Source organism: Littorina saxatilis, linkage group LG10 (genome assembly GCF_037325665.1).
Source record: "Littorina saxatilis isolate snail1 linkage group LG10, US_GU_Lsax_2.0, whole genome shotgun sequence".
In the NCBI taxonomy this organism is placed as follows: Eukaryota; Metazoa; Mollusca; class Gastropoda; order Littorinimorpha; family Littorinidae; genus Littorina; species Littorina saxatilis.
Genome location: NC_090254.1, coordinates 27273074 through 27294942, shown reverse-complemented (window position 1 = coordinate 27294942; position 21869 = coordinate 27273074). Strand labels below are relative to the sequence as shown.

General features: G+C 41.6%; 1 protein-coding gene across 6 annotated transcripts in view; it reads right to left on the bottom strand.

The window, feature by feature from the left end:
- The window catches only part of LOC138978533 (E3 ubiquitin-protein ligase MIB2-like), a 29267-nt gene extending 7607 nt beyond the window's left edge, over nt 1-21660 (bottom strand). Inside the window, exons 1-17 of one of the 6 annotated variants that reach the window (XM_070351269.1) lie at nt 21586-21660; nt 14979-15225; nt 13448-13619; nt 12326-12432; nt 10848-11048; nt 10340-10464; nt 9594-9701; nt 7832-7936; nt 6709-6886; nt 5857-5984; nt 5263-5411; nt 4888-5044; nt 3747-3901; nt 3111-3240; nt 2641-2743; nt 2004-2080; nt 37-191 (exon numbers count right to left, since the gene is read on the bottom strand). In XM_070351269.1, coding sequence (XP_070207370.1) covers nt 37-191; nt 2004-2080; nt 2641-2743; nt 3111-3240; nt 3747-3901; nt 4888-5044; nt 5263-5411; nt 5857-5984; nt 6709-6886; nt 7832-7936; nt 9594-9701; nt 10340-10464; nt 10848-11048; nt 12326-12432; nt 13448-13619; nt 14979-15201 — 2273 coding nt within the window. In that variant the 5' untranslated portion in view covers nt 15202-15225; nt 21586-21660. Of the gene's footprint in view, nt 1-36; nt 192-2003; nt 2081-2640; nt 2744-3110; nt 3241-3746; nt 3902-4887; nt 5045-5262; nt 5412-5856; nt 5985-6708; nt 6887-7831; nt 7937-9593; nt 9702-10339; nt 10465-10847; nt 11049-12325; nt 12433-13447; nt 13620-14978; nt 15226-19424; nt 19573-19609; nt 19830-19856; nt 20550-21585 lie in introns of those variants that run through there. The other 5 variants (XM_070351274.1, XM_070351271.1, XM_070351275.1 and 2 more) reach the window with 5 other exon arrangements.
- Nucleotides 21661-21869: the final 209 nt, after the last annotated feature.

The window sequence follows — 21869 nt, the reverse complement described above, 5'->3', positions numbered from 1 at the left end:
TGCTTTGGAATACACCTCAGCAATTAATCAACTTACCTTGTTAGTTTCTTGACCAGCTCTACCGTTTTGCAGAGACTGAGGGGCGTCTGGCCATTTCTGTTCTTTTTGTTGAGGTCAGCACCACACTCAGCCAGCATGCACAGGATGGACTGCACCAGGACCTCCTCATCCGCCTTCTTCACCTGTCCTGCCTGCGTCACAACAACAACAACAACACTGGTCAGACACGGTACACTGCACCAGGACCTCCTCATCCGCCTTCTTCACCTGGCCTGCCTGGGTCACAACAACAACAACAACACTGGTCAGACACGGTACACTGCACCAGGACCTCCTCATCCGCCTTCTTCACCTGGCCTGCCTGGGTCACAACAACAACAACAACACTGGTCAGACACGGTACACTGCACCAGGACCTCCTCATCCGCCTTCTTCACCTGGCCTGCCTGGGTCACAACAACAACAACACTGGTCAGACACGGTACACTGCACCAGGACCTCCTCATCCGCCTTCTTCACCTGGCCTGCCTGGGTCACAACAACAACAACAACACTGGTCAGACACGGTACACTGCACCAGGACCTCCTCATCTGCCTTCTTCACCTGTCCTGCCTGCGTCACAACAACAACAACAACACTGGTCAGACACGGTACACTGCACCAGGACCTCCTCATCCGCCTTCTTCACCTGGCCTGCCTGGGTCACAACGACAACAACACTGGTCAGACACGGTACACTGCACCAGGACCTCCTCATCCGCCTTTTTCACCTGGCCTGCCTGGGTCACAACGACAACAACACTGGTCAGACGCGGTACACTGTCACTGGGACCTGCATTGTGAGCCCCCTCCCATTGGGGGACACCTCCCTTGAAAGGTCACATTCTGTTGTCCCTTGATCTAGCAGTACACTGGTACCTGCATTATGAGGCCCCTCCCATGAGAGGACACCTCCCTTGAAAGGTCACATTCTGTTGTCCCTTGATCCAGCAGTACAGTGGTACCCGCATTGTGAGGCCACTCCCATGAGAGGACACCTCCCTTGAAAGGACACATTCTGTTGTCCCTAGATCTATTATCTTAACCAAAGTATACCTGCCATGACAGGCCACCTGCAATGCAGGGACACAAGGGTGTGGTTGCAGGCACATGTACCCCAGTACATGGATGGACTGAATCAATATCTCTTCACCCTCGTTTTATCTTTCCCTACACCCCCTCCACCTCCTTAACAAAATTCTAATCTCACATCAGTTATTTCTTCACTTCACATCAACCTGATTTATACACACCAATGTTCATTGAAATTCCAAAATAAATTTCTTTGAGAAAGACGAAAGCCCTGCAGCTTAGCTGGTAAATCCACAATCATTTTCTTGGAGTTAAAGCTGAAAACTAACAAAAGTTGCTTCAAAAAAGTAGTATTTACCCATTTTCATTCTGCTTCCAAATTTTGTTTGACCACAATTTCTTGTCATGTTCAAGGGAAGTATAGAAAATACCTTCTTCTTCTGCGTTCGAGGCCTGAAACTCCCCCGTACACTTGTGTTTTTGCACAAGTGGGATTTTACGTGTATGGCCGTTTTTACCCCGCCATTTAGGCAGCCATACACCGATTTTGGAGGAAGCATGCTGGGCCTGGGTATTTTCATGTTTCTATAACCAACCGGATTCTGATATGGATTACAGGATCTTTTCCGTGCGCACTTGGTCTTGTGCTTGCGTGTGCACACGAAGGGGGATAGCCACTAGCAGGTCTGTACATAAGTTGACCTGGGAGATTGGAACAATTTCTACACTTAACCCACCAGGCGGCCGCGACCGGGATTCGAACTCACAACCTTCCGATTAAGAGGCCGACGTCTTACCACCCCGCCACAGCGCCCGTCTGGAAAATACCTTTACATGTATGGGTGACATTTATCATCTTTTTCTTGGCATATTCATATACTTTTTCGTACAACCCTTCAGACTGTTAGTAAATCAGAATTGCAGTGCTTACAGCTGTAGGAAGCTTTGGCATCTGAGCAAGGTGGGATGGGGTGTTTCCATCCACATCCTGAATGCTGGGGTTAGCATCTGAAAAACAAGAAAGTCATATTTGTGTGACCCCTTCCAATCAAATTGTTGAGTTTTCATTGCTTTTTAACATGACGGTACAGCTGTACTTGCAACATCAAGGTCCTGTTATGAGAGGACACCTCCAAAGATGGGACATGTCCTGGTGCCTCTTTTGGCTATTAAGTAACATATGATCCTACTCGATCATATCCTACTTTCATCACAGGTGTCAATGTACACTTGACAACAGTTTACCATGGTTACAATGTCATGACATGCTGTCCGCAAAATGTTTCTTTGTGGTCAATTGACAGCATGTACAGCGTTATTTGAGTGCTATTTTAACACAAATGATCAACAGATTCACATCCTAGCTAGGTTAATTGCACCTTGTGTGCGGTAAATGTGTGTAACTACCAATCCAAGGAATGTTGTTTCGCATCAGCAAAACAGAAACCTTTGCTGTCATTTTGGCAAGTTTGCTGACCTTTGTTTTGTTGGAGAAATATAAGGCCAAGGAGTGTATGGTAATTGCATCAAAGTTGCTGACGAAAATAAAATCCTTGCAATATCCGTACCTCTTCCCAGCAGTAGATCAATGATGGTGTTTTCGCAGGTCTGAACAGCATAGTGCAAGGCTGAACGGTTGTTCTTGTCAACTGCATTCACATCCACATCTCCCTGTCAAAAATAAAAATAAGTAAGTATGCTTTAGTCTCAGCAATTATAATGCATTAATACACTGGATTAATTAATGTGTCAATCACACCGTGTCCCTTTAATCTCTTTCTCTCTCTCTTTTTCTTTTTCTGTTTCTCTTCGTCTGTCTGTCCGTCTGTTTTTCTCTCTCACACACTCACAAACACATATTCAGTAGGGTTTTAAAAGCTCACCCTCTTTCGTTCTCACACACACACACACACACACACACACACACACACACACACACACACACACACACACACACACACACACATGCACACACACACAATCACAATCACCACGGTCACAAAAGGAGAAGGGTTACGTGGTTCCAATGTAACAGTACCTTTTTCACCAGAACACCAGCCACAGCGGTGCGACCGTTCATGGCGGCCATGTGCAGTGGAGACCAGTTCTCGGGCCCCCCAGTGATGGACGCCAGCTTGGTGTTGCGACTGATCAGCACTTCCACCACTCTGCATTCAATTCACCACAACAAAAATGGTCAAATTTGTTAGCAACATGGGTGGAGGACACGGTGAAAGCTATTCTATGGATTCTTCTTCTTCTTCTGCGTTCGTGGGCTGAAACTCCCATGTACACTCAAGTTTCTTGCACGAGTGGAATTTTACGTGTATGACCGTTTTTTACCCCACCATTTAGGCAGCCATACGCCGTTTTCGGAGGAGTTCTATGGATAATTAAGGCATGTCACCACTCTGCATTAAATTGACCATTTGGGTAGAGGACACTAAGAAAGCTATCCCAAGGCATGCATGATATCTGAACAGAAATGTGACAAGAGGGATTAAATTCACCATAAGGGTGGAGGGCACTCAGAAAGCTATCACAAGGCATGTATATGTAAAACGAAATGTGACAAGGTGGACTACTTTGTCACCTTATACACCTGTGTGAAAAGGGGGACTATTGCGCTACCTTATGGTATGACACAGGGTCACACACACACACACACACACACCTCTGTAGTCCATGGATGACAGCGACATGCATAATGTTCAGCTTGTCTTTGTTGGTTTTGGTACCATCAAGCTTGTCACAGTCCAGTAAAGCTTTGATAATTTCACGGTTGTCTTTCCTTATGGCATCGTGCATTGGAGTGTCGAGATCTTTGTCCTGAAGCAAAAAATTGAAAAATGCAGTGTACTGATCACGACATATCCTACAGGCGAACGACAAGAAGAAGACGACATATCCTACAGGCGAACGAAAAGAAGAAGACGACATATCCTACTTAAGCTTGAAAATGGAAATGGATGTAGTCCACTTTTATTGTTGAATTAGGATAGATCTGCTGATTTACATACAAAATGACAACATTTTGCAAGCTTCACTTCAAGATTTAAGCTTCACTTGAAGGCACAAGTTGGCCAGATTGTATCTACAGAGATGGTGTTATCAAATAACAAGGATACAGATAAATGTCGAACTAGGTTTCACATTGAGGTGCTAGCTTCCATTCAGAAGAAAAAAACATTTCATGTACCGGTCCGGTAGTCATGTCTTTCATAGCTTTTGGAGACAAAGCAAGTCAAACACTGAGGTGAATTTGGGCTAAACCAATGGGCCTGTGAAAATCTGCCATAATTATGTGAACTCAGAAATTCACAAGAACAATTATGAACATCAGATCCTATCACAAACAGCTCTTTAAAACCCACAGATGCCCAACAGGCAGCCACTGAATGTTTTGAGCTATAAATATTTTGAGCTATAAATAGCTCAGTACTCAAGGCTGGCAGACAACTCTGCAAAGCAGCTGCTGTGAAAGAGGGACTACTGTATCAACCTGTGACAAATAACTGTGGTCATTTCTGCGACTTTGGGCATTGTTGACTGAAGCCTCTGATTGGAGAAACCTGAGATCAAAGTTGGACCAAAATGTAAGCACACTTTACTGTGCTAAATGACTCCAACTTTAAGTTGAATTCTTAAACATTCAATGAAATATCAGTGAAAGCACATTGTAAAACGATGAAAAGTAATGGAAAACAAGTAATGGGATCGACATGAATACATTTAAACACAATGATGATTTTTGCAGAAATGGCCAAAATTATAATTTCAAAAAGAAAATTCACACATCATCTCTCAACACGTACCTGCACATTGACGTCAGCTCCATTGTTGACAAGGATGCGGACACATTCCACCAACTCCTGGTCAACCGCTCTGTGTAACGCTGTCAGGCCCGATTTGTCTGCTGCGCTTTTATCCGCTCCTCTCTTGCACAGCTCCTCTATCACCGAAGTTTGCTCACTGAAACAGTACAGGTTCATTATCTTAGTCAAACGAGGCAGTGCACTATTTTAAGATTGAAGAAACAAAGCGATGTAAGCGCTCTAAATACATACGACTTGTGCAACAACAGTACGTGAGAATTATGCGGAACCTTGCAGCTGAGAGAATAACAAGCATTAAAATGAACATCAAGTGGCTTCTCCATTTCGATGCTTGTGCTGTGTATGAAATCTTACCCATCAATAGCAAAGAGCAAAGGTGTAAGACCATCTTCGTCCTTCGCATTCACCTCTGCACCATTGTCCAGTAGATACTTGACAATGTCCCGGTGACCGTGGTAACTGGCAACGTGCAGAACTGCGTTGCCTTTGACCCGAGTATTCACCTGAAAATAAAAAAATAAATAATAATTAATCAAACTGACACAAGTGCAACTGTGCACCAGTCTCTACTTCTTCTTCTTGTCAATCACACATCTGTATTGTCAGCCCGGACAGCGAGACAAATGAAACTTTCTTCTCCAGAGTTTCTGAATGCGCAGTACATACAAGCATGTATGTGTACAGTATAACACCCCTCCTCCTCCCCTTCAAGACCTTTCTTGTTCACATTTTTCATTCATCATAACTTCTGTCATTTTACCCCTATTTTAAGACTCGTGCCTATCTAGCAACTGATTTTGTCAGATTTCTGAAGGTCTTAACTAGGGGGTTCCACTGTATTGTTCAGAGGTACAATTTGACCCACAAAAAAATCAAAAAAATCGAAAGCAGTGTTCAAAAGTTGCACACCAGAGCAAAGCTTTGTGACAGTTCTGTTTTGCCTTTTACCTTCGCTTTATTTTTAGAGACAAAGGCCTTGACTTTGTTGAGGTCACCCTGCTCTGCTGCTGTGAAGAACTCGGCCACATGGTTGTCCCCGCAAAATGACATGAGGTCTGGGGACGGCCGTACGGGATCTGTGGAGTAACAGACAGTAAACTGATTGGGGCACTTCCACTTACTGTGCCCAATAACTTTCATTGATTCAGCATTATAGCCTAATAGAAACTTTCTTTAGGCCAAAAAAAAAAATTGTCTGTTTAGGGTAACCCGACCGACCCTATCGATTTGGCGCCGACCCAAAAACTTTTTTTTGATTTCACAAAAAAAAAAGAAAAAAAAGAGGTAAAAATGCTAAAAAAAGACATTTGGCGTTTCTTTCTCTCCCTTTCTCTCTGTTTTATTTATACGTTAGTTTTGAAACATGTATTCATCAAATATAAGAAGTGAATGTTCAGCCAACATAGCATTTACAACAAAAAAAACAAAAAACAAAAAAAAAAATACCTACCTACCGACCCTACTTTTTTTGGTCATGTTACCCTAAACAGACAATTTTTTTTTTTTGGCCTTAGCTCTATTTTTAGCTCTATTTTCTTCTTGTATTAAGTCTAAATTCTTTTTCTGTGACACTCACCATTGATAACTTGCAGATAACATTTTCTTTTATAGAATGTGTAGTAATGCATTGCTTTATGTGTAGTTATCCAGGTACATTGCACTGCATTACATTGTTTTGTATTGTATTGTATTGTATTGTATTGTATTGTATTGTATTGTATCGTATTGTATCGTATCGCTTTGCATCACATTGCATTGCATCACATTGCCTTGCATTGTATTGTAACAGCTTACACTTACCAATTTTGACGTCCTGGCCTGCAGGCACCTCCGTGCGAGTGGGTTCGCGTGGTTTCTGGTTGGGGTCGTAGAGCACAGTACAGCTGACCGGACTGACCAGCCATCGGTATCCATCCACCTCCAGCCTGAGGTCACCGTCGTTGTCAATCTCAAGGACGCTGCCCACTTTGCCCAGTATCTGTCAGATACAAGATTGACCATTGTTTGTACATTTTAAAAGCCCCAATTGCCAAGTGAAGGGCTTTTCTGTTTTTGTTGCTCATTATTTGAATGCTTTTGTAAAAGTTGATGTTAGAAGTGTATTTATGTATGATTATGCTTTTGATTGTTGTCTTTGTCTTATGAGTAAGGCGATGTGGTGCCAACAGACAAGTTTTCATGTTTATGCAAAATGAAAATGGACATCAAAGTACATGTATTCTTATCTTATCTTATCTTATCTTATCTTATCTGCAGTCAAATGTAAGGGAAAAACACAGCTAATTTTTCCCTGCAAGTTAACGCAGTAAAAACTATTTCAAGTTAATTAGGGGCCAGTTTAAGATTAATTGACAAAGCAGAAATAAGAAAGAAAATTAAAACCAAGTTTGCCGCAGTCTTGACTTTCATCAAAACAAGGTCATACAATCTAAAAAGAGTTTTTCTGCATTTTATAATCTCTTTAATCTGTTGCAAATACAAATTAAGCAACTGACATTGGGCAGACCAATTGTTAGTGGTGGATTATTTTGCAGCACCTTCATATATATACTGCAAGACATCTTCAGAAGAAGAAAGGTTTATCAGCAGTATGGTCAGGATCAGGATCAGGATCGATACATTGCAGGAACCTTTTTAGGTTATCATCGCAACGGAAACGAGAGAGCGCAACCCCAGAATTTTAAAAATTGTAATAATTGGAATTATTGGATCCTAGCCTATCCTCCTATTTCTAAGGAGGTCAGTTAGTGGGGTCAGGGACTAATAATAGTAAGATAAGAGATAATAATATATGATATTAAGAAACTGACACACTAAATTCTCCACAAAAACCACACTTAGCTGTCAACATCTTGTGCAATGATATGTGTGCACAGGAGAATTCTTCGACACCAATAAACAAACAGTGATGTCATACACTCACCTCTTCCATCTTATCATTCCATCCCCCATGGCCCACTTGTAATTCAACAGCGGCATTGTAGCTTTCCAGGATCTTCACTTTGTCCCCCTTGTGAAAGGTCCCCAACTGAAAATCCAACAAGTCGCGTAAGGCAAAATTACAACATTTAGTCAAGCTCAGTCAAACTCACAGAATGAAATTGAACGCATTGCATTTTTTCCGCAAGACCGTACACTCGTAGCATCGTCTGTCCACCGCTCGTGGCAAAGGCAGTGAAATTAACCATCCAGAAAAGCGCGGTAGCGGTTGCGCTGAGGAGGATAGCACGCTTTTCTATATCTCTATTCTTTTTAACTCTCTGAACGTGTTTTTAATCCAAACATATCATATCTATATGTTTTTGGAATCAGGAACGGACAAGGAATAAGATGAAATTGTTTTTAAATCGATTTAGAAAATTTGATTTTTGATCATAATTTTTATATTTTTAATTTTCAGAGCTTGTTTTTAATAAGAATATAACATATTTATATGTTTTTGGAATCAGAAAATGATGAAGAATACGATAAACGTAATTTTGGATCGTTTTATAAAAAAATAATTTTAATTACAATTTTCAGATTTTTAATGACCAAAGTCATTAATTAATTTGTAAGCCTCCAAGCTGAAATGCAATACCAAAGTCCGGCCTTCGTCGAAGATTGCTTGGCCAAAATTTCAATCAATTTGATTGAAATATGAGGGTGTGACAGTGCCACCTCAACTTTTACAAAATGCCGGATATGACGTCACGTCATCAAAGTCATTTATCGAAAAAAAGAAAAAAACGTCTGGGGATATCATACCCAGGAACTCTCACGAAAAATTTCATTTTTAGTCAAAACTTGACTGAATGTAAAAAGCACACAGCTTTTAAAATCTGTTTTGTTCCCACAGTGGTCACACTGATTAACCTTAAATGGAAACATTTTAATCAAGAGCGGAAATACAAACTGAAAAAAGAAATCTCCTGAGAGATAATATATCATTTAGGATAAATGTGAACTCATTTTTAAACACAAATACAATGCGGACAGGCAGGCACACACATGCATGCAGTCATAAACACACACACACACACACACACACAGGCACGCAAAACCCCCAAAGTGGGTTCATAGCCGATAGTGCACTTGGACTACAACGGCACTGCGCGCAGTGTCTTTGTAGTGCGCTTGCACTACAACCGCACTGGCTGCAGTATCCGCTCCGGCATGGACGAATTTGACACTAAAAAAGGCATAAAATTTGACCTATTTCGTAGCCTATAGGGGACGGAATTTTGACGGAAAGAGTGTCATCATCTTGAATATGGCATTCTTTCCGTAAAAAAAAAAAAAAAATATTTTTTGCTAAAACTTGTTTTCTGAGTCGTTTGGAACCTGGTTGTTACGAATCAAGAATAAAACAACTGGGTTCCAAAATTTGGAACCCACTTGTTTTTTAAACCCAGTTGGTACTGTGTGAAACATATACATAAACCCGGTTGGTGGGTTTTGCATGCTCACACACACACTCACACACACACACACACACACAAACAAACACATGCAACGCACGCATTCATGCACGCACGCATGCACAAATACACATCCATGAATGCATGCAAACATGCATGAACACACACTCAAACACACATATTTCAGTTTTGACAAACGCATGTCCCTGAATGGTACACAATTTTCAGTCGTGAACAAAAAGACATATGGTCCATTATAAATATTTGAAAAAGTATTTGCCTCACCCGCTGCAGGACACTGCGCACGACGGACCAATTGCGTGCATCTTCATACTGTAGTCTGACCACTGAGGTGCTGGGCATGGCCACAATGGTTCCGATTTCCTCACAGCACTGGAAAACAGCAGTAAAATATATGGCTTTAGCAACAAAAAGATGAGCATTAAAATTAAAATACAACTGTCTATGCTTCACATCTGATTACTTTTATATCGTCCGTCTGTGGTAAGTTCTTTTCTTGTCCGAGAGAAGTTTAGATTAGCTAAAAAGCATAACATTGAATCATTCAAATGAAGATACCTTCTGTTCTCATCCTGAAGGAAAAACATACAAAAATCACACTGAAACAATTCAGCAAAACTACAGCATCAAAATCACAACAACAACAAAAAAAGGAACACAAAGCAACATCAGGCAATTTCAACCAAATGAGAATTCTGGGAGAAACATAAGTTTCTATGAAATGGAATCATTCTGGTAAGAGAAAAAAAAATTCAATTTTATCAATTCAAGTGAGAAAAAAAATGACAATAACAATACACGTAACAACAATTTATCGTCCATTTAAATGAATGCATTAAAATGGAACATTCTCTTTTCTTCTCTTCAACCTGACATTGTCCCCCTGCTTCAGTTCCTATGAAATGGAATCATTCTGGCGAGAGTTGAAAAATTTCATTTCAATTTTATCATTTCAAGTGGAAAGAAAAACAAAAAGACTGTGAACACAAAATACAGGGCTATAGAGCTACCTGTTTCATGCCGTCATTCCAACCACTCTGGTTTTCTTTCTGTAGCTTGCGGAATGTCTCCTTGTCCACACCGACTTTGACCTTGTCCCCTCGCTTCAGGTGCACATGCTCAGGGTTGATGATATCTGTGCATACAGGTACACCAGGTGAGTATGGATTGGCATTGCAACAGCATTTGTTTTTCTTTTGTACGCTGAACCAGTGTTATATTTGAAGTATACAACATACATGTACATTGAAACGCACACACCAAAAAGACAATGTTATTCAAGCATGGAAGTATACAACAAAGTACATGTACATGTAAATGCAAATGTTATTTGTACAAATATCTAACGAACTCATGAACACACAAGCTCACAGGCAGACAACAACACACACACACACACATGCACACACACTCCTCCCACCACACACACACACACACACCTTGTCATCCAGCCCCACCTTGCCCCCCTCACACACACACACATCCCACTCCCTTCCACACACACACACACACACAGACCTAGTCGTGGTAGATGTTCAGGGTAGTAGGTGCCGCCCTTGGTGGTGGACTTGGCAACCAGGTCGACCTTGCCCTCCGCCCCGACCTTGTAGCCCAGAATATTGTCCGGCGAGCCCTCCCACTGGACGCGAGCACCGCCCCGGTAGTGACCGCCGCTGAACGTCCCGATGTCAACAATCTTTCCCCTCTTGCCTGGACCTCCTGCAAAGGAAGACACATGTAGCTACAGTGGAACTTGTGTTTTAAGGTGGTTCTTAATTGCGCCCGACCGGCACGGTTGGCCTAGTGGTAAGGCGTCCGCCCCGTGATCGGGAGGTCGTGGGTTCGAACCCCGGCCGGGTCATACCTAAGACTTTAAAATTGGCAATCTAGTGGCTGCTCCGCCTGGCGTCTGGCATTATGGGGTTAGTGCTAGGACTGGTTGGTCCGGTGTCAGAATAATGTGACTGGGTGAGACATGAAGCCTGTGCTGCAACTTCTGTCTTGTGTGTGGCGCACGTTAAATGTCAAAGCAGCACCGCCCTGATATGGCCCTTCGTGGTCGGCTGGGCGTTAAGCTAACAAACAAACAAACAAATTGCGCCCGAAATCGAAGTACCAAAATGTCAGTAGCAAAGCGAAGTAGACTTCACCAAATTGACTTCGCCAAGTTAACTTCACCCAACTAATCTGAGGTTTTAGGACCTCACATACCTGAGAAAAATATATAAAATCTCAAATGTGTTCAAGGAACAAAGTAAAAAAGGGTATGTAGTAAAAAAAAACTTCTTTTTTTTAAAAAGCTAACAGTTGTCCTTGCCTTTTCCCCTCCACATTCCATCCAGTCGACAAGCCTTTACTGTGGTAAGGGAGATAACAGCTGTAAAGGACTCTTTGACTTCTGCCCACTGGATTGCATCTCCTGATTTTTTTTTTTAACCTTTTTTTTTTTTTTTAAAGACATTTTCTTGTTGTTTGAGCTTTTTTGTTAAACATTTTTCTAACACACTTTCCTATTCATTTTTTCTGACAGTCCAGGGGTAAGTATGTACTCTTGACCATCTGTATGTTTGAGACGTCACAGCATAACTCATATCTCAATCTTTACCAGGCATCCGTATTGCTATTGCTATATCTTGTGTCCCAACAAATACTTTTTTCTCTCCTTTTTTTTCTCCTTAAAACCCCACAGTCCAGTGTAATGGAAACAATTGTATCAAATCACTTGACTGCTATGATAAATGAATGAATGAATGAATGAATGAATGAATGAATGATTACACAAATAGTCATACAAGACAGAAAACACGTAAATAAATACATGCATAGATAAATAAATAAATAAATAAATAAATATATACAAACAAACAAACAAATAAATAAATAAAGAGATGATTTAAAAAAAAAGATAATCAGTAAGAAAGCCCTATTATCAGCAGCACATTAAAGTTGATAATAATTGAATGTATTATCCAAATATTAAATAAAAGAATACTGACCATCCTGATTGCCAAAGTTCCAGTGAGGTCCTCGAACAACCTCAGCCCCCTTGACCAGTCCAAAGAATTCTTTCTTGACCGACGCATTGCGAGGTGCCACCTTGACCCTATCAACATTCACACCAAGCAGTTCAAGACTGGATACAGTGAAACCCCTTTTGTAAGACTGCCCAAAATCAGAGAAAATCAGGTCTTAAAAGCAAGGGAGTCATACCATGGCGGTACATTTACAGAACTTATGTAAACTAAATTAAAAAAAGCAAGGTCTTGGGTCCCGGAGGTCTGACAAAAATGGACGAAGTTCATGTATTTAAATGCAATTCAAAATGTGATAAGAGGTCATGCAACGTAAACAATGGATGCTCTCTTGCTCACTGCTACCATCTACATGTAAAAAAAATCCAGACTAATACGTTATGTTAAATACCATAAGGATAAGGATTAGAATAAGAGTCATATAGTCCTGTGAGGTTACCCTCATGGACATTCGGGCTGCTTTCTCACTGGGGAAAGCGAGCTGCCATACAATGCAGCTGCAGCGCTAACCAGTTTTTGTTTTTATCCTGCATGCGTGTATTCAAGTTTCCAATTTAAGCCCTGAAACTTTTGCTGTGAACTTGGGTTCTTTATCGTGTGCATGCGTGCACACGGGGGTGTTCCGACACAGAGGAGAGTCTGCACAAAATTGACTCTGGGAAATAAATCTCTCGCCGAACGTGGGGATCGAACACACGCCGATAGCGACAACTGGTTTTGAAGCCAGTGACTGAGCTATTTCCCCGCCGCTATTTTACCATGCATCTTCAGCCAGGGTTCATTTTGTCCTCATGTCCATGACAGCTTTGGTGTAAAGGCTTAAATTGCCATTGTCTTCTCTTTCATGAAGGGTAGCTATAATGTAAATACTGTCTGTCTGTCTGTCTGTCTCTCTCTTGTCAAATTAATGTCATTCTCTGTTTTATCTATCTCTCTCTCTCTCTCTCTCTCTCTCTCTCTCTCTCTCTCTCTCTCTCTCTCTCTCTCTCTCTCTCTCTCTCTCTCTCTCTCTCTCTCTCTCTCTCTCTCTCCATCTCTTATCCTCTTTCTCTCTTGCGTGTACACATACAAATTATTCATACTTACAACATGCAGTCGTCTGTGACACATCTCACAAAGGAATGTGCTCTGTCGTGACGATCACTATGATAACACAGGGAACACAGGTCATAGTCTGTACACACTACACACTTCCATCGAATGCCTGCGATGCCGTCTGTCTTGCACGCATCACATGTCACACTTTTGTGTTTCACACCTGAAAATTAAAACAACACTCCCTACATCGACAGTAAATATTTTGGCATATTAATATGCAAATAAGTAACAAAAGGGCACAAGAAGTGGATAACTGCATGACTATTTTTTACCAAAACAAATGTAGAAGAATATCAAGCCAAATTCAGTTTACAGCCTACAAAAGCTATCATTCACTTGAATTTGAAACAGAAATTGAGTGAGATGATGCCACTTATTTACAATCTTGAATCAAAGCATTTTAAAAGCCTGCCAGCTGCCTCCAGCCAAAGAAAAAGACTTTAACAAATGAAGAATCATAAAGCAAAACAGGTCACTTTAAGAAACATTCAATCCTAGACAAAACAAGACCTGCTTTAGTATGTCGTTTTCTTTGTTTGTTTGTCCACTTTAAAGTTTAAAGACTACTAGTTTGACTACCAGTGAATGTTTTCTTTTGCCTGTAATTACCCGGTAAACGCTCTATCAAATAACTTTTCTCTTTTTAACTGGAGAACATATCGTTATATCTAAGATTAAATGTTCCATCAATTGACCTTTCTTGTTTTCTTGCTTCTTTATTTTGGAACGTTAGCAGTCTATGTTTTGCAGATTTGTTTTTCTAATCAAATCAAATCAAATCAAATGACATTTCATTTTACGAGGGTTGTGACATAAGCAATACAAATGAGTTTGTTTTCAACCAGCCCTCGCCCAGATAGGGACTACTCCCATCACACACAGTGGGACGGGCGCTGTGGCGGGGTGGTAAGACGTCGGCCTCCTAATCGGAAGGTCGAGGGTTCGAATCCCGGCCGCCTGGTGGGTTAAGTGTGGAGATTTTTCCGATCTCCCAGGTCAACTTATGTGCAGACCTGCTAGTGGCTTATCCCCCTTCGTGTGTACACGCAAGCACAAGACCAAGTGCGCACGGAAAAGATCCTGTAATCCATGTCAGAGTTCGGTGGGGTATAGAAACACGAAAATACCCAGCATGCTTCCTCCGAAAGCGGCGTATGGCTGCCTAAATGGCGGGGTAAAAACGGTCATACACGTAAAATTCCACTCGTGCAAAAACACGAGTGTACGTGGGAGTCTAAGCCCATGAACGAAGAAGAAGATCACACACAGTGGTACCCGTGATAAAAGGACACACTTTGGACCATCCAAACATGTCCCAACATTGCAGGTGGTCTAGCTGTCATGACAGGTATATTTTTGGTAGAGATAATAGAAGGGACAACAAAGGTGTCCTTTTAAGGTAGGTGTCCTCTTATTAGAGGGGCCACACATTGCAGGTACCACTGTATATACAAGAACATTCATATACATATTTTTAAAAAATATAAAAAATAAAATAAAAAGAAGTAAGTCAACCAACCTATTTGCGCTATGTCGAAGAGGAGCAACTCAAACTTATCATCCTTGCCAGCAAAGTAGGACTTCTCCTCTCCCGAACAGTCCCACACCACTTGCACTTTGCCGTAGCTCGGGCCTCGCCCCGGAATGCTGACCACTGTGCCTAGGTGACCTTCACCTCCGTCTTCGCTTCCGTGAGACCAGTTGGGACCACGCACCACACGCATTCCCGTTTTGGTGGCCATACTGTGTTGCTTTGTGCCTCAGTGCTGGACGGATGGTTGAAAATGTCAAATGTGTATTTCAATGTAGTTTCAATCATTGGCACACAGGTTATCTTAAAGGCCCACTCTGCCTCGTGAAAACAGTTAACCGCACCATTTCAGATCCGGCCAGGCTTTAACACAGGATAAGATCAACCCTCCGCTTGGTCACATACCAAAAATGCACAGCCCGGGAGCTCTCTGTGCACAGTGTTATTTTCTTTTAAATGCCTTTTGGGTAAATTAATTCAGCATTCAATTCCAACTCACCACAGCAAGCAGTCAGGGTGTTGATTTTTGGTATGTGACCCTGGAACGCCGAAGAAGAAGAAGAAGGTATGTGACCAAATGGAGTGATAGTCTTATCTAAAGTTAAACCCTGGTCAGATCAGTTTTCAGGAGGCAGAGTGGGCCTTTAAACAAAAGACAGTCAAACAATGCCATCTGAGTTATGAAACTGCTGTTATCACAGCACTATGTCCATCTTCATGTCAGACAAGACAGAAAATCACTGCCTTAACGGTTTCTAATCGGAAATTTGAAGGAAAAGAATCCTTGAGCAAAGTTCACATTGTTTCACTTCCCTTTTTCATGAAATTCCTTCAACGTAATGATGTTCAGCTTCAGTGTAATCTTTAACCCATCAGAAAAGAAACAGGACCTCTGTATTTTCCTTATATTGTAGGAAAATCCTTCATGATCTCATTCTACACAGTAGAAACCCCCATTTTTATTCATAGTTAATAAGTAAAGCGCGAGACGGGCGCTGTGGCGGGGTGGTAAGACGTCGGCCTCTTAATCGGAAGGTCGAGGGTTCGAATCCCGGCCACGGCCACCTGGTGGGTTAAGTGTGGAGATTTTTCCGATCTCCCAGGTCAACTTATGTGCAGACCTGCTAGTGGCTTATCTCCCTTCGTGTGTACACGCAAGCACAAGACCAAGTGCGCACGTAAAAGATCCTGTAATCCATGTCAGAGTTCGGTGGGTTATAGAAACACGAAAATACCCAGTATGCTTCCTCCGAAAGCGGCGTATGGCTGCCTAAATGGCGGGGTAAAAACGGTCATACACGTAAAATTCCACTCGTGCAAAAACACGAGTGTACGTGGGAGTTTCAGCCCACAAACGCAGAAGAAGAAGAAGTAAAGCGCGGAGAGCACAGTTTACTGTGGTTCGCGCTATATAAGCTCTCATTATTATTATTATTTAAGTTATTGAGACATCCCAGTGCACTAAGGGATTTATAGAGCAAATCGAGAAAATTCATTATTGAACGAAGCGCATAGCGCTGAGTTCAATAATTATTTTCGAGATTTGCTCTATAAATCCCTTAGTGCACTGGGATTGTTTCAATAACGATATTGTCGGTACCGCCAGAGAAAAAAGAAGATACAACACGCACATTTTGCTACGCGCATTTGAATAGGCATAACTGTGTGGTCAGGTCGTATAGAAGATCTACTTTTGTGTGGGCTGTCTCGTGTGTTGTGCTTTCATCACACGCAAACTCTTGTTTTAATTTCTGTTGGTAAATTCCAGTGTAGCGTTAAGCTAAACAGTGATGATCTTTCTCTCATTTGAACTCGGAGAAAGGACTGTGCTTTCAGTTATTTGCGGTTCGAAACCTTCATCGAGCTTCGACAGATTGACTGTGCAGAGTTGTGCCCCTTGCCAAGGTCGACGGAAAGCCCATTTTCAAAATAAACGTGGCATGTTTTTCGTGTGGTATCTTCCCTCATCGGGGAGTCTGGTACTAAATATGAACGGTAAGAATGCTCTGAACCCTACACGTATTATATCCCCATCGTTTTATCGTTCACATTTGCCTAACATGTTAATTTGCTGAGCGGGATTTATGTCGTCTGCTAGGCTATTGCACTGAGTCTCATTTCAAAAACAAAAATTGCTCGTCCCGTTGCACTGAGTCTGCACACATAAAGCAGGCTGGTAATAAGTCTTATATGTGTTAAGAACGTTCTAAACCCTACACGTTTTCGATTCCGATTGTTCTTGCCTTAAAATAAACGGAAAGCATTCATTTACTGAACAGATGCAGTCGTATTTCAGTGTAGTCTGCTACGTGCTGATCTAGCTGCGACGTTATCGGAATAACACTTGTGTTTTCTGTTAGCTGCTGGGAATTGTATACTAACTCATCATTTGGTAATGTGGATAATAAGGTACATGCCACCAACATGGCATAATTATGAGAGGAATCTTCGCAAGTCGAAACTGAAAAATTAGACACAGCGGGTTCTATTTTTAGATCAGTGCAACTGTGGGCGGCACAGGCGCATGCAATCTGTCAGAAAAAAACCACTTCTGCTTTAATTGAAAAGCAGGACATTTATGGTCATAATCATTGGTATTGTGGAGAATATAAGCTACATGTCATTAATTAATTCTGAGGATGAGAGTACAGTCTCGCTTTGGCAAAGGGTGTAAGAATACGCTCTGTGGAAAAGTTAGCGCACTCCAGGAGTGCGCTAACAGATTTAAGCGCATCGCCATTAGCCAATCAACTGGTTCACATCAGTCATGTGACACCAGTACTTACTGACAATTATTATTATTATTATTATTATTATTATTATTATTATTATTAAAGGCCTCACAGTCACAAAAATCTGGAAAAAATTAGGTCTTAACACTTTTGCGACGGGACGCTGATAAATCAGTAACCGCGCTGACACGCCCATGGACGGGACGCGCATTTTTCAGTATCAGTCATACAAGGTACAAGACTTGTGATTGCTTCCCGGTTTTTGAAGATTGCAATAAATTGAGTTGTTTCCCTTGATACACGTGGTTTTCTCTTCCGGCTTGATCAAATTAGTGCAGATTTGCGTGGTGTTTTAGAACCAAAAAAATGAATCGAAGGCGAGCCTTGTCACGGGAGGAGATTCTCCGGATGTTGGATCTTGAGGATCCTGTAGATCATGATACATCGTGTCGTTTTAGCCTCAAGAAAGCGATAATAGCAGTGATATTGAGGAAGAAACAGTCCCGTTTTTGCTAGTACGAGTCGGCAAACTACACGTGGTAGGGGGTGATACTGCTAGACGAACATGTATCTCGGAATCGTGCAGGAGCTATGGGGGCGTGGCAGCACTGATAACAATGGATGGCTGGAGCCTTCTAATCCTTTTGGAAATGTTCATAGGTGTACAGTTGGTACTTTGTTGTGAAAATGTGACTTATATTCAATATGGATTACCTAGACATCATTTGGTGAGTGTTACAGTTTTGTTTCATTTGAGTCAGGATGCTGTGAGTGAATGCGTGATTTGCTTGTTTTTTTCTTTGTACTGTCTCCTTATTTCTGTGTACAATGTTAACAATATTTCAGCTAATTCATAGGTTTTACACCTTGTTTGGTTATAACATTATTTATAATACTTTCTGTTAAAAAATAACTTTTAAAAAAAGCAGTGGAAAATAAAACACACACAAAAAAACTTTAAAAAACACAAATTATCCCCCTTTCACCCCCCTTTCACCCCCCTTTGCTAAAACAAATCGCGTGACAAACTTATAAATAGCACGACTGAACTGGGCATCCATTTTTGAATTAGTACACACAATTTGGTGGTGATTGGACTTAATTCAAGCTTGCTAGACAGATTTCTTTACAGTTACTGATTTTTGGGAAGTTTCTTGGTGGCAAGCTTGGGCAGGCAGGACGTTAACGCCGTGGCAGTGCTAGTCACAATAGTGTTAAAAAGGACGGAGTCTTAAAGGCATACTAACGCACTCCCGTGTTTACAAAGTGTAGTTTGCCCACAATCGATGTCAAATGCACCATAAGACCATATAATGACGATACGTCACCATGCGCGGACCATAATACATGCATTACAGCTTGTTCTAGCCTCTGAAAAAGTGAGGATGTCAACAAAGCCGCGGTGTTCTCTCCCTTGCATCAACGTTACATGTGTTGCCAAATCTATAAATAGGACGATCCAGATCAAAATGAAAATTCAAATATCTCAACATTTAAGGGGTCCTAGACCACAATATTTTGCAGGGAACTTAATTTAGTCTGTCTCCAGCTGTTGGTAAAGCAATTAGCGTGTATAGTCATCGAGTACATATGGCTTTAAATCGGAGGTAAAGTTACAGCCATGCACAGAAACTGTGAACAAGTACTGAAGTAGTCTCTTAGAAGGATCGAGGTCTTAAAACAAGTGGGGGATCCACTGTACCAAGATCCATTATTATCACACACTGTTAAGTCGTGGGGGATCCACTGTACCAAGATCCATTATTATCACACACTGTTAAGTCGTGGGGGATCCACTGTACCAAGATCCATTATTATCACACACTGTTAAGTCAGTATCTGTAACCCTCGTCTATGATTGAACCATAATCAGTCAATGGAACCAACTCCCAACATGGCGAGATCTCCGCAGCTCCTTCATTGGAGTGCTTCCAAGCCAAGCCTGCCAGGTCAATCCTCCTCGAAGGTGTCGCACACACCTGACTGCTCATCTGAGACAGGCCCACAGACCCCAGAGCACATCCTGCAGTCCTGCCCCCTATACCAAAACGCAAGGACACAGCACTAGCCGCATGGAGCTACTCTAACGGAGAAACTCTGGGGCACCAAACAAGACCTGGACACGACCACAAACCTCACAACCCATATTAGACTGGAAATCTGAGGCCTGATCTAGGAACGCTGAAGAAGAAGAAGAATCCTCCTCAAACACTTTCTTTCTTTATTTGGTGTTTAACGTCGTTTTCAACCACGAAGGTTATATCGCGACGAGGGAAAGGGGGGAGATGGGATAGGGGAAAGGGGGAGATGGGATAGAGCCACTTGTTAAGTGTTTCTTGTTCACAAAAGCACTAATCAAAAAATTGCTCCAGGGGCTTGCAACGTAGTACAATATATGACCTTACTGGGAGAATGCAAGTTTCCAGTACAAAGGACTAAACATTTCTTACATACTGCTTGACTAAAATCTTTACAAACATTGACTATATTCTATACAAGAACCACTTAACAAGGGTAAAAGGAGAAACAGAATCCGTTAGTCGCCTCTTACGACATGCGGGGTGCAGAGAAATAAGGATGTGGAAAAGAAGACTTTTGGTAAGTGAAATAAAGGTGATTGATCCAGTCAGGTAGAAATAAGACAACAAGAAAAGAATTGGAAAACTGCAGGGAATAGTAGGGAGAGTTTTCTTGGAAGGAAATATAGGTGAAAGGACTGGTAAGGCAGAAATAAGACAAAAGAAGAGAAGTAAAGGGGTGGGGTAGCTCTGTGGAAACACTCCCGCCGCGTGAAGGCGACCCCATGGGAGCTCCTCAAACACTGATCGCCACTGAACTGTGTAGATAGTTTTAAACTTTTACTGAACGTGGGCCACCCACAGACCCATTTTAACCAGCTCTACTTAAAACTCCACTCGCTGACTTGAAACGTCCAAAAGGACCCAGTTCATGAATGGGAAGAAGAAGAACTTAAGAAGAATCATTAATCATGATGATTATCAATTTAATCCAAAAAATGGCATAAAAGCTTACGCCTGCATTCTATACATAACTAAATGACCAGCCTTTTTTCTGGAAATTCCCAGAAGTATAGAATTCTTGATAAGGGCTGAGTCAATGTTATAAATAAGAATCAACTTGAAATGGTGGACATACATGCGGAGCAAATCCAGCAAATTCAATATTTATCGAAAAAAGCCCATTCACATTAAAAACTTCATCAAATATCGCAAAATATACGAAGTTTCATATCTTAAATTAGGTTCCCAGGTAGTATAACCGCGTGCCTGGTTTATGTAGGTCTTCTGTGTCTGACGGTTTGTAGCTTCAGAACTCTCTCGACTCTGTCTCTCCGTCTTTGTAACTCTCTCTCCCTTCCCCAGGGCTTTTACTTCGTTTTCCAACAAGAACAAAAAAGAGCGTCCTAAAGTTTTGTTTGATTGACATTACAGTACACTACCATTTAACCGAAGTGTATCATCACATTCAAAACGTGTCCGGGCAGATGACACAAAAGACAACTCGTCAACTGACAGTGACACGGATGAAATTATACTGCTGAAGAAAGGATGCACCACACAATTTAACTGTAGTTTAAATGCAAGGCTTGTCACGACAAAGAACTTCAAGCCATGTCTGGATCAGTATAATGGCTTCATGAGTGACGTTATAATTTATATCAAGCCCAAGTCACTGGCACTGGGCCTGGCACTGGCTGTTGTCCAGACCAAGATACAAAACCAGGAAGTTCACAAATGTCATAAAATACCGGTCAAATATGTGTCAAACCAGCAAAGCATTCTACGACCTGGCTTAATGATAGGTGAAATCGAGTTAAAAGGTGTACATTTTGCATACAGTACCTTATGAATGGGCAAAAATCGCACACGCACCTGCAACCAGAACACAAGCGAAAGTAGAATTGCGGGAAAACCCCGGTGATAAATTTAGTAACAAGGGAGAAAACTCATTCGCCTCAGACGACAGTGCGTGTACAGAATTACTCGACCAACCTGACTACTCATAATATTATTATCCCCGAGTACGCAGTACTAGGGTCCTGCAGACTTTAATTGTGTGTGTGTGTGTCTGTCTCGACTTAACAGCTTATTGCTGGGAAACTACTGGGCGCAGTTCGTTCAAAAGT